Source organism: Mastigoproctus giganteus, chromosome 8, assembly GCF_048544385.1.
Source record: "Mastigoproctus giganteus isolate SK-2022 chromosome 8, ASM4854438v1, whole genome shotgun sequence".
Taxonomy (NCBI): domain Eukaryota; kingdom Metazoa; phylum Arthropoda; class Arachnida; order Uropygi; family Thelyphonidae; genus Mastigoproctus; species Mastigoproctus giganteus.
Window position 1 is genome coordinate 139,083,635 of NC_143582.1, and position 12,560 is coordinate 139,096,194.

Genomic DNA, 12,560 nt, shown 5'->3' on the forward strand with positions numbered 1-12,560 from the left:
TCACTAAAACAATATGGCAAATATTTCGCCATAACTATTTCAGAGACGAAGTAAAGATTAATATTGAAGTAATTACAAACCCCTTTTCTTTAGCTCCCTTCACTGATAGCTAAGGTGTCAGTGGGATGGACTCAGGCAAAAATGCAATTTTGATAATTTTTTACATATGTGCTTATATTGTTCTTTAAAAAAAAAATAAAATTACTATGCAAAAATTATCTGGACCTGGAGACTAAGTAAAGTTGTCAATGAGCAAAATTGCCAACTTTGTTTAAAGTCTGACCCTGAGATCTGTTGACTGTGATGACAAAAGCTAAGAAACTGTCTTCTCTTCAAAGTAAATGGCAAGTTAGTTTCATTGGGAGCTAAATTAATTCTTGAAATATGAAAATCAATTGGAAAATTTTTTGGCAATTTTTTTTGTCAATTCTACATGTTCAAAGAGCATTCCAGACAACGGGACATAAGAAAATTACTATTACTATTTTGCTTTATTTACCCCTACACTACTATCTGTTAGCCTCTACTGCTGTGTTAAATGTTGTTTGTCATGCTTATCATTTGTCTCTGTAGCTCATTGTCTGTTTGTCTGTCTGTCTCTCTCTCTCTCTCTCTCTCTCTCTCTCTCTGATCTTCAACACACTCTTGCACTGTTGGGTATAAGCCAGTGTCTGAGACACTGAATTACTGCAACTGACTGCTTTGTTTCACTTTTAGCAAATAATGGATACTGACTGATTTGGCAATGGCATTTGCTTAAAAGCAGTGTGATACTGGGCCAGCTCATGAGAGCAGCATTTAACAGTTAAATCCTACTGGCCACATAGAAACACCAATGATAGGCCTCCTAATTTCACATAACTAATAAACAGTAAATGCTTTAAAATCTAGAATCCTTGGGGATTAACAGGTATCAAATTTTAAAATTTTCTGAATTTTAGCATTATAATTAGTAGAGGTATATGATGCAAGAAAGCAAGCTTATACAGCATCAGCCAAAAAATTAAAAAATACTCCCATCACACCCATCCATTTTCTCCAAAAGTTTGTCCAGCTCTTCCTTCAATTTATTTAAGCTATCAACTTTCACAACGACTGATGGAAATTTGTTACAGCAATCAACTGCCTACTGGCTAAAGGAAAATTTCTGCACATCTATTATACAACTGTCTTTTCTCAATTTGAATTCATGGCCCCTCAAGTGCATAATCTGAGCAAGAGGAAGAGTCCCATCAGCATTGAGCTTGCTCAACCATTCAATGCCTTATACACCTCAATCAGATCACCTCGCAGGTGGCATTATAGCCTTAGTTGCTGATGCGCCAATAAAACTCAACCAACCAACCTTGCAGGTGCCTAGCCTCCAGAGACTGCAATTTGCAGAACTTCAGCCTTTCTTGGTAAGAGCAACCGTTTGTTCCCCTCACCAATCTTATTGTCCTTCTCTGTACTTGTTCCAGCAGCTCTACATCCTTTCTAAAATGAGGCCTCCAGACTAGTGCAGTACTCAAAGTGTGGCCTGACCATTGCCTTATACAAAGGGATTTGGCAAGATATACTTAGTGTCTAAGTAGTTTCAGAAAAGCACATTTCAATAAACATTAAAAAAGCTTATTAAAATTTCATACAACTTCATACTTGATCCCAAATGCGAGAATGTGATAATTAATAGAGATTTCTGGAATTTCAAATAGTGAAATCATAGAAAACATTTCTGTTGATAGCTATTGGGAGTTTCACGTATGTGGGCAGAGTAGAAATTATAGCATTAAATGGTTGGAATTTGTTCATGATCAGACACCAAAAAAATTTCAATCATTTTCAGGGATCAATTCCTTAACTAGACAAACATTTAAATCTATTTATATCCACAAGCATTTTATAATGATTATTTTACTGTTTCATCTGTTTTTGGGGGCCAGCAGGATTTAAACTATAGAGATAATGGAATGAGCTCATCATTTCCTACAGCAAAACAAACTTCATTTATAATGAGCTGTGCTCATATGGTACTACTTTCACCAGATAGACAAGACTGCAGCAATAATTCAGACACAGCATGGGTTTGTTAAGGGAAAGTCTTGTCTGACAAATTTGATTGGTTATTATGATGTGGTCACAAAGGAACTGGATGCAAAAAATAATTTTGATATCATATACTTGGATTTCAGGAAAGCTTTTGACACAGTTGCGCATGGAAGACTACTGTACAAATTGGAGCAGAATGGTATTAAGGGTAAGTTGCTACAATGGATAAAAGGATGGTTAAGTGGGAGAAGACAGAGGGTGGTAATCAATGGGTGCTGCTCTTCGTGGACTAATGTTATTAGTGGAGTCCCACAGGGTTCGGTGTTGGGTCCACTGTTGTTTTGTATATTTATCAATGATATTGATGAAGGTATATCAGGCTTAATGTCGAAGTTTGCAGATGACACGAAGGTTGGCAGGGTTGTTAATGACAGTAATGGCAGTGTGCTACTGCAACAGGATCTGGATAATTTGGGCAGATGGGCTAAGAAGTGGCAACTGAAGTTTAACCTTGACAAATGCAAAGTGCTGCATATGGGTAGAAGTAACCCCAGAGAAACGTACCAACTGTGTGGTACTACACTTAAGGTGGTAGAAAATGAAAAAGACCTGGGAGTAATTGTGCAGTCAGATATGAAGTTTTCTGAGCAATGTAGACAGGCTGCTAGGGCAGGTCATGGGGTTTTGTCAATGATATATAGGAATTTTGCTAGCAGGGAAAAGGAGGTGATTGTCCCTCTGTATAAGGCAATGGTCAGGCCACGCCTTGAGTACTGCGTACAGGTCTGGAGGCCTCATTTTAGGAAGGATGTAGATTTGCTTGAGCGTGTACAGAGAAGAGCAACACGATTGGTGAGGGGAATGAAGGGATCCTCTTACCAAGAGAGGCTTAAGTTCTGCAAATTGCAGTGGCTGGAGACTAGGCACCTGCGCGGTGATCTGATTGAGGTCTATAAGGCCTTGAATGGGTTGAGCACGCTGAATTCTGATGGGATCCTCCCACTTGTTCAGAATACGAACCTACGGGGACATAAGTTCAAATTAAGAAAGGATAGATGTAGAATAGATGTGCGGAAATTTGCCTTTAGCCAGCGGGTGGTTAATTGCTGGAACAAACTTCCATCTGTCGTTGTGGAAGTTGATAGGCTAAATAAATTTAAGGAGGAACTGGACAGGCAATTGGAGGGTATGGTGTGATTTTTTTTTTTTTTTTTTTTTGGCTGGTGCTGCATAAGCTCGCTTTCTACACTTGCTTTCTTGCATCAAGTGCCACTACTACTACTACTACTAATTATATTACAACTTGGAAAATTTCATGTGCCTTTTGTACACTTTGATTACATATACATTTTCGAAACCAGTGAGCTTATTACAGAAATGAAAAATACTCAGCCTGAAAGGAAACATGGTTACCTTCTAGAATATAAACATGGCTAGTAAAGTTTTGTCTGCATGTTTTGATCTTTTAATTTTATTGATTGAACTTAGTGGTCCCACCAAACTTTGGCAACCCTGCTGTATATTTAAAGCATTGTACATACAATATCATACAGATTAAAAATTAAAATATCAGAGAATGAGATATACAATAACATAAAAATGTATTACAGAGACAGTATCATAGAGGCCATCTAAAAATGGGGGGTTAATTAGCCCAGGCTCTTGTGATGGTCTGATCTTTTAAACAAATAATCAATTAACCTTTTGGCCAGGTGTTTGAAAACAGCCCTGGAAAGATTGTGCAAGGCTCAAGGGGTAGAATTTTTTTCAGCCAGGGCTGTACTTGTTAACAGGAGAGATTGCTTCTACAGGGATGGGATACACTTAAATAGAAAGGGTGCAAGAATATTTGCTGATGCTATCGAGGCAGTGTTAGGTGGGTCGGAAAACTGCTAGCTTGGGGGGAGACAAAGAACAATAGATTGACAGTAGCCACTGGCAGAGGAGAAAATGATGATTCTTCCACTGCTTCTATTGAATTGAGCAGCAGCCTGGAAAATAAGATGCAGGATATTTCAGAGACAGCTGGGAATCATTGGGGTACAAGTAAACACATGGGTTGTGTTAGGGTGGCTAAGAGGAAGAGCAGGTGCATGTATACTTGCGTGAACACCAATGCTAGGAGTCTAGTAAATAAATTTGATGAATTTGAGGTATTGCTCAAAACATTAAAGGCAGATATTGTTGGGATTTCAGAGACGTGGTGTCACACAGATATAAGGAATGCAGAACTGGAATTTGGGGAGTCCAATGTCTACAGAAAGGATAGACAGGATAGGAAGGGAGCAGGGGTTTTGCTATTAGTTAAGAAACACATAAAATACAAGGAAGTGAAGCCAGTCGACATCGCTGGACAGTGCAGTGTCGGGTCAATTTGGTGTGACATAAGCATTGGGAGATCAAAATTGAGAGTAGGAGTGTGCTATAGGCCTAATGACTCTGATGAGTATAATACGAAACTGTACAGAAAAATAGAGTGGGCCAGTAAATCAGAGAGTCTTATTATGGGGGATTTTAATTTCCCAGATATTGACTGGAATTTGGGGACTGGTCACTCACACACTAGCAAGGCTTTTGTGGATTTATTGGATGATTGTTTTCTACATCAGCATGTTCGGGAGTCAACTAGAGGGAGTAATACTCTTGATTTGATTATCAGCAGTGATTCTTCATGCATTAAGAATCTGCAGATAAATCAACCACTAGGTGGCAGTGATCACAGTGTGCTGAAGTGGGATTTACTCAAAGAGGTAACTACCATTAGGGGTAAAGGGAAGGGTTATTGCTTCAGTAAAGGCGACTACGATGGACTGAGACAGTATTTAAATTCTATACAGTGGGACCAACTGATGATGTTACCAACAGCAAATTCAAAATGGGAAGCATTCAAAGAACTTATCTTGGAAGCTACTAGGCTTTACATACCAACTAAGAAATATTGTTCAAGGTTTAGGCCAAAATGGATGTCAGATGAACTAATGAGGCATATGGCAGAGAAGAAAAAAATGCATGGGATACTTACAAATTAACACATGACACAGAAGCCTATGATAGATACAAGTTGATATGCAACCAAGTTACAAAGGAGGTTAGGCAGGCGAAGGCAGATTACGAGAAATCCTTGGCAAGGGATGCAAAGAAAAACAGCAAAGAGTTCTTTAGTTATGTAAACTCTAGAAGGAAGGGGATGAATCAGATTGGTCCACTTGATATTGATGAGTCAACTGTTGATGATCCTGCTCAGGTAGCTAACAAACTAAATGAATATTTTGCATCGACATTCACACATGAGCAGTTATTCAGCGAGGGGAATGCCAGAGGTGTATTCAACTCTAGCAGTAAGCTACAGAATCTTGAACTAACTGAGAGTAAGGTGGAGGAGAGGTTGTTGAAGATAAACACAAGAAAGGCACCCGGGGTGGACGGGATCTATCCAGTTATATTAAAGGAGGCAACAAAGGAAGTAAGCAAACCCTTAGCCATAATTATGAGAGCTTCCTTGGACTCAGGGGAGGTACCTATAGACTGGAAATGTGCAAATGTGACCCCAATTCACAAAGGAGGATCAAAGGCTGACACAAGTAATTATAGACCTGTGAGCTTAACTTCTGTTCCAGGAAAATTAATGGAGGCACTGGTTAAAGAAGCACTGCAGGATCATTTAGACAAGACTTCAGTTATAGCTCGGACACAGCATGGTTTTGTTAAGGGGAAGTCTTGCCTGACCAATTTGATTGGATACTATGATGCAGTCACAAAAGAACTGGATGCAGGGAATAGCTTTGATATTATATACTTGGATCTTAGAAAGGCTTTTGATACTGTTGCACATGGAAGACTGCTACACAAATTGGAGCAGTGTGGCATTGGAGGCAAATTGCTGCTATGGATAAAGGGGTGGTTGAGGGGGAGAAGACAGAGAGTGGTAATCAATGGACACTGCTCATCGTGGACTAATGTTATTAGTGGAGTCCCTCAGGGTTCCATATTGGGTCCATTATTGTTTTCTGTATTTATAAATGATATTGATGATGGTATATCAAGTTTAATGTCCAAGTTTGCAGACGATACAAAGGTAGGCAGGGTTGTCAAGGACAATACTGACACTATGCTGCTGCAACAGGATCTGGAAAGGTTGAGCAGATGGGCTGAGAGGTGGCAAATGAAGTTTAACATTGACAAATGTAAAGTACTACATATGGGAAACAGCAACCCCAGAGCAACGTATCAACTCTGTGGTACTACACTGACAGTGGTAGAGAATGAAAGGGACTTGGGGTGGTTGTGCAGGCAGATATGAAGTTCTCTGAGCAGTGCAGATGGGCTGCAAGAGTAGCTCATGGAGTATTGTCAATGATATACAGGAATTTTTCCAGCAGGGATAAGGAGGTGATTACTCCCTTGTATAAGGCAATGGTCAGGCCACACCTAGAGTACTGTATACAGGTCTGGAGGCCTCATTTCAAGAAGGATGTAGAGCTGCTGGAACGAGTACAGAGAAGGGCAACAAGATTAGTGAATGGAACAAAGGGGTGCTCTTACGAAGAAAGGTTTAAGTTTTGCAAATTACAGTGTCTGGAGACTAGGCTCCAGCGAGGTGATCTGATAGAGGTGTATAAAGCCTTGAATGGTTTGAGCATGCTCAATGCTGATGGGATTCTTCCTCTAGCTCAGAATAATCACCTGAGAGGGCATAAATTCAAATTGAGGAAAGACAGGCGTTGGATAGACGTGCGGAAATTTGCCTTTAGCCAGCGGGTGGTTGGTTGGTGGAACAGACTTCCATCCCTTGTCGTGGAGGTTGATAGCCTAAATAGGTTTAAGGTTCAGCTGGACAGGTATTTTGAACGAACAGAGGGGTGAAGTGGAAGTGGGTTTTTTTTTTTTGTTTTTTTTTTGGCTGATGCTGCATAAGCTTGCTTTCTTGCATCAAATGCCTCTACTAATGCTAATGCTAACAGTGAAATAACAGGGCAGCTGCATATGGGTAATGGTAATCAAGTCACTCAGGAGGTTGGGCAATCTAAAGCCAATTATGAGAGGTCTTCGAAAGAGAATGCAAAGAAAAACAGCAAAGACTTCTTTACTTATATAAATAATAGAAAGATGGGAATGAATCACAATGGCCTACTAGATATCAGTTTAACTGTTGATGATCCTACTCAAAATGTTGACAAATTGAATACATATTTTAACATAAAAAAGGCACTTGGGTGGATGGGATTCATCCAGTTACATGAAGGGGGGGAAAAGGGGTAAAGAAACTTTTTTGATCAAATTTATTATACGTAAGAATTAAAATACGTGAGTGTATTACCGACTGTAATTAACCACTGTACAATTTATCAGCGTAACTATGAATAACACGATGTTAGCGAATATTACTGCCACGAAAGAGAAATATTGCGATTAAAATGAAGTACATAATGGAAAACGAAACGCTATTTTTTCATAAATGTGTGCTTGTACAATAAGTCCTTTCACCTAAACATGATGTTGAATTACATGCCGAAAACTACCGGCGTTTTAACTTCAATAATTTTTTAATGTGTTCATCGTGGTTACGACCACTTCAAATCGAAATTACAAATGGAAGAAATCTAACAGCAAATAAAAAAAAGAGATCAAAACACCGCGACAAATTGAACTTCATTCCTTCTTTCATATTATGCCGATAAAAAAATTGATATAAAATATAAGTACAGTAATAGAAAAATTGAATATTACAATTTACTTTAATGGTAGATGTTTCTTGAGCACTGATCAAACAAATGTTTTTTTTATATTTTCTAGTAATTCTCTTATTTTACAATAATTCAATTCGGCTACAACCAAGCAAACACCTGATTTATAATAACGTTCCGCAACACGTGTAAGCAGATGTGTGACATGATATATGAAAAGAGGAGAAAGAAAGAGTAGTTAACTAAACCATAATTAAGATAATAAATATTTTTAATGAAAAGGAAATACAATAGCTTCAAAAAACTAAAATCTGCTGATTTTTTCTGAATAAAATCACAATGCAATATCAGACTCAAAATTTTAAGTATCAAAATAATATCTCATGTTTTGAGAAGTTATTTTGATTATTACAGCAAAATCATCACACTTTCTTAGCAAGACAGTAAAAATTATTACCAAATGAAATCTATGGTGTATCTTATGACCCCCCAAAAAAAGCTTCAAATACGAAATTTAAGACTGAACTATTGTTCGTCCCACAGACTCAAAGTTGTATAACCTAGTGTCATCGAACTCAGTGATCCAGGGACGAAACTATAAATTCTGAGCTTCTCCTACGAAATTTGCGAACAGCAGACCCGTGATCTTCAATGATACCCAGGGGCGGGCCGTCCCGAGGGTACAAGTTGTGCAATGCATCCGGGCGTCAACGTTCAAGGGGCACCTGAAAACCTGAAACTTATATACACATATGAAGAAAATTTTTAAGAGGGGCGCAAAATTGCGACTCGCACCCGGGGGCCACATACCCTAGGAATGCCCCTGACTATACCACTTCAATGGTCGAGCGCCCAGTGCCGGATTAAGCCACGAGCTAGCAGGGCTCTTGTCCGGGGCGCCAAATTATAAAAATCATGAAAATATATATATACAGTGGGACCTCGACTTACGATGACATTGACATCCGACATTCTCAGAACCGACATACGTTCCATACAGTCGTTTATTTTAAGGACCGATGATATTTGCATGTACCTATGGCTTTCCGATATAGCTGGAACGATACATGGGTGAAATTTTTCAGACGAGAGGAGCACGGAACACCACTCGTACGATTGTTTCAGAACTATGACGATCTGAAACTTGAAGCTCCATCAACCAGTGCAAGTGCTGTGCGTTTCAAAAAAAGGGCGAATATCAAAAGTGTTGAAAGTCATGGGAAGGCGTCCAGTGCTAATTAAAAAAAGCAGCTAAGACCTTTAAAATTCAATTCCAAGAGTTTGTTGATCAGGAGGATTATCTTCCCCCAGCAGGTTTTTAACGTCGACGAAACCAGCCTCTTCTGGAAGCGAATGCCCAGTAGAACGTACATCACTAAGGATGAGGCTAGTTTACCTGGGCATAAGCCTATGAAAAATAGGCTCACTCTCCTGTTAGGTGCCAATGCCTTTTGAGATTTCAAGCTGAAGCCTTTATTTGTATATCACTCTAACACTCCGAGAGTATTTAAACAAAAAAAGGTCGACAAAGGCATGCGGGGAGTGTTTTGGTGCAGTAACAAGAAGGTTCGGGTTACAGGATATGTCTTCAATGAATGTGAGCTTGAAGTTTCCTGTTCTTCGGTGAAGAGTTATCTTGAGAAAAATAAGCTTCCTGTGAAGGCACTGCTGCTGCTGCTGGATAATGATCCACCAGGCCATGATCCTAACCTTGTTGGGATCATAGCCTGGCGAATTTAATCTCTTTAAGCACAATTTTACAATTAGGAATTCAATCTCTTTAGGCACAATTTGACTTTTAGTCAAATTATTGCCACCCAACACCACTTATCTTCTCCAACCAATGGACCAGCAAGTGATTGCAAACTTCAAGAAAATCTACATCACGAAAATATTCGCAAGTTGTTTTGCAGCGACCTCTATTGAAAATTCTGTCACTCTCAAAGATTTTTGGAGGTCGAAGTTCAACATGCTGGATTGTGTGAGGCTGATTGTAAGTTCTTGGAATGATGTTTCCACCAGGTGCTTAAATTAAACCTTGAAAAACATCTGGCCTTTAATTATCCACAATGTTGACGGATTTGAAGATGATGGTGCTTTGATAAATGAATGGGTCAGGAGGTTGGTAAGGAGGATGTGGAGAACCTTATTGACCTCATGGGCGAGAGCTAACAAAGAGGAGCTACAAGAGTTGAAGAAAATTACGGCGAGTCACACTGGAAAGGAAGAGGAAGAAAAAGACACTCAAAAAGTATCAGCTGAAAACTGTCATTTCGTGTTGGGCGTGTTTAAGAGAAGTGGTAAAAAAACACCCAGACATTGAAAACACTGAAATCATGATGTGCAAAATGGAAGACGAAGTCATTTCTAAAAAAAAAATACCACTTTGGATAGTTTCTTTGCTAGTAGCAACAAAAGACTGAAAAGATACCTGACGCTTGATAAGTCCCCCCCCCCCCACACACACACTACTCCAACGTTGATTACATCAGTTCTGCACTTCAAAAGTCTGAGGTAAATGCTAATTTATTTTTTGGTTTTTATTTTAAGATGTTTTTATGATTATTTATTAAATAATCTTTATAAAACACTAATTTTTAATGTAAAAATGAAGTATAACATGTAAGAAATAAATTTTCTGTTTATACTCCGGGACAACTAAACGGTCAGAGGAGTTCACAAGATAGACAGAATACAAGAAACAGCACCGTATTCAGTAGTCACGGGCTTGAACCCCGGTCACTCAAGGCACGTGTACTTATGCACCCGCGCGCCTGACCACTAGGCTGCGGCTTATTTTAAATACTGTTGGGGAACGAATTACAGGAAGTCAATGTATTGTTGGTTTCAAATTACAATATTTTCAACGTACAATGGGTTTTCTGATGTGGGGCCCACTGTATATATCCTTAGTAAAGGGGACGCCAAAAATGTTTCTGTCAGGGGCGCGAAAATACCTTGGTCCGGCACGTCGAGCTCCCTCACCCTTTGAACGCTAACCCCTTCTACTCAAGAGGAGAACCAGTTGCTGTGGCAATTTAGGGACTCAACTGGGCTTCCTCACGAGGAATATTAACTGCCAAGAAAAATTGAAGAGATGGAATTCGGAAAGTAGGGTCTATATGGGGATTTGTAAAACCATTACGTTACATGTTGTTGTTGTTGGGTTTAGGGGCATCAGCAAATTGGGCTATATTGCGCAGTATATAATATATCTGTAAATTGCGGGTGTTCTATGGTCGATTTGTTATTTGCTGGTAGGAAAACTCCAGTTTCTGGGATAAAAAAAAAACAAAGAAACCATGCTACCTTCGCCTGAGACCGATCTAACTCAGCCACGTTTTGAAAAAGACCCAATAAAATTCCTCACATCATTGACGGGATTTGAACTCAGTCTTTTCCACCCAATGTGGTGGACGACGGTGTTTACACCCACCGACTCCGTAGCTGATTTAGTGTATGTGGACATCGGTCTTGCTATTCCCACGTTGGTGTCTGCGCGGTAGCACAGTGATATCGTCACCGTTCTCTCCACACTATGTGGAAAAGGCCCGCGTTTGAATTCCGTCAATGACGCGAGGAACTTTTTAATGTTTTTCTTTTTTCACTCCGTGGCTGAGTTAGTCGTTCTCAGGCATAGATAGCAAGGCTTTTTTCCTCAGAAACGGGGATCTTTCGTCCAGAAAAACAGGTAAATCGACCAGAGAACACATGCAATTTTGTACAGACGAAATAAATATATCGATAGATTTAATCATTTACGGATGACCCTAATATCATAATTTGGATTACCCACATCGTGTTACCCACGAGAGCTATTACGGTACATACTTCTTACTAGACCGACATTAGTAATTTGAAATAGATGGCGCCCATCTCTAAAAATCGGAATGGACTCTTAACAGAAACTATGGTTTAATACCATGCACTACATCTTACATGGGGCTTAGAATATTTTATGAATAAGGTGGCCACAATGCATAATAATCCTTTACATAAAAAGAGTATTTGCAATAATCTTTTTATGACGCATCGATGAGGGAACTAGTTGAGTCACCTGCTCTGGTGAAGGAATCATGAAAGGGATACTACACCATTAGTTTTATAAAGAGGGGGCATGGTAGAAAGGTGGGCCCAGTGTGCTTGTTCATCCCTGGGAACATGCTTCTTACTTTTAGTGATTTTTTTTACACATATCAAAACATATGGCACAATATGATCAGTAATGATACATCTTGAATTAAGATTCCTGAAGTAAAAGGACCACTACATGGCACTGATCATAATGTATTGACTCCAGGAAGGATAATAGGAAAGAATTTTGTTTTCACAAAACTAATTGTAATGAGCTGAAGCATTTTTGTTTTGAGTAGGACTACCTGATTCTAAACCGGAAATGCCAAATGGGAAGTATTCGGATCGATAATACCAAAAGCTACTAAGTAGTCATTAGTATTACTTTCAGATACCCATATCTTTTTACTTTACTATTTCCTTTTTATACAACTTAGAGGATCGTTCAATGATGGGATAATATCAACTTTAGAATTTATGAATGAATGATAATAATCATCAAACAGATTGCTATAGTAAGTACAAATTAGTCTGTAATCAGACAGGTCAAGCATGATTATAAAAAAAATCTGACTAAGAGTGCAAAGAAAAGTAACAAGGAATTCTTTGCTTGTCATTAGGTTAGAAGGAGAGGGATGAACCATATCAGGCCACTTGATATGGATGATATTCAGTAGTGCTCAAAAAATTGCATCACTTACAAAATTCACCGAATTTCTGTGAAATTAAGCAAAATATCATATATGTTTTGTAATAGCATTTCTAACAAGCTCT

The 12,560-nt window shown here is 38.9% G+C and overlaps 1 protein-coding gene across 1 annotated transcript in view; it reads right to left on the reverse strand.

The window, feature by feature from the left end:
* Positions 1-8,737, reverse strand: part of LOC150081851 (erlin-2-B-like) — a 269,808-nt gene extending 261,071 nt beyond the window's left edge. The window contains exon 1 of the mRNA XM_090379753.1: positions 8,664-8,737. Within this exon, the coding sequence (XP_090235879.1) occupies positions 8,664-8,708 (45 nt within the window). The 5' untranslated portion in view covers positions 8,709-8,737. The remainder of the gene's footprint in view (positions 1-8,663) is intronic.
* Positions 8,738-12,560: the final 3,823 nt, after the last annotated feature.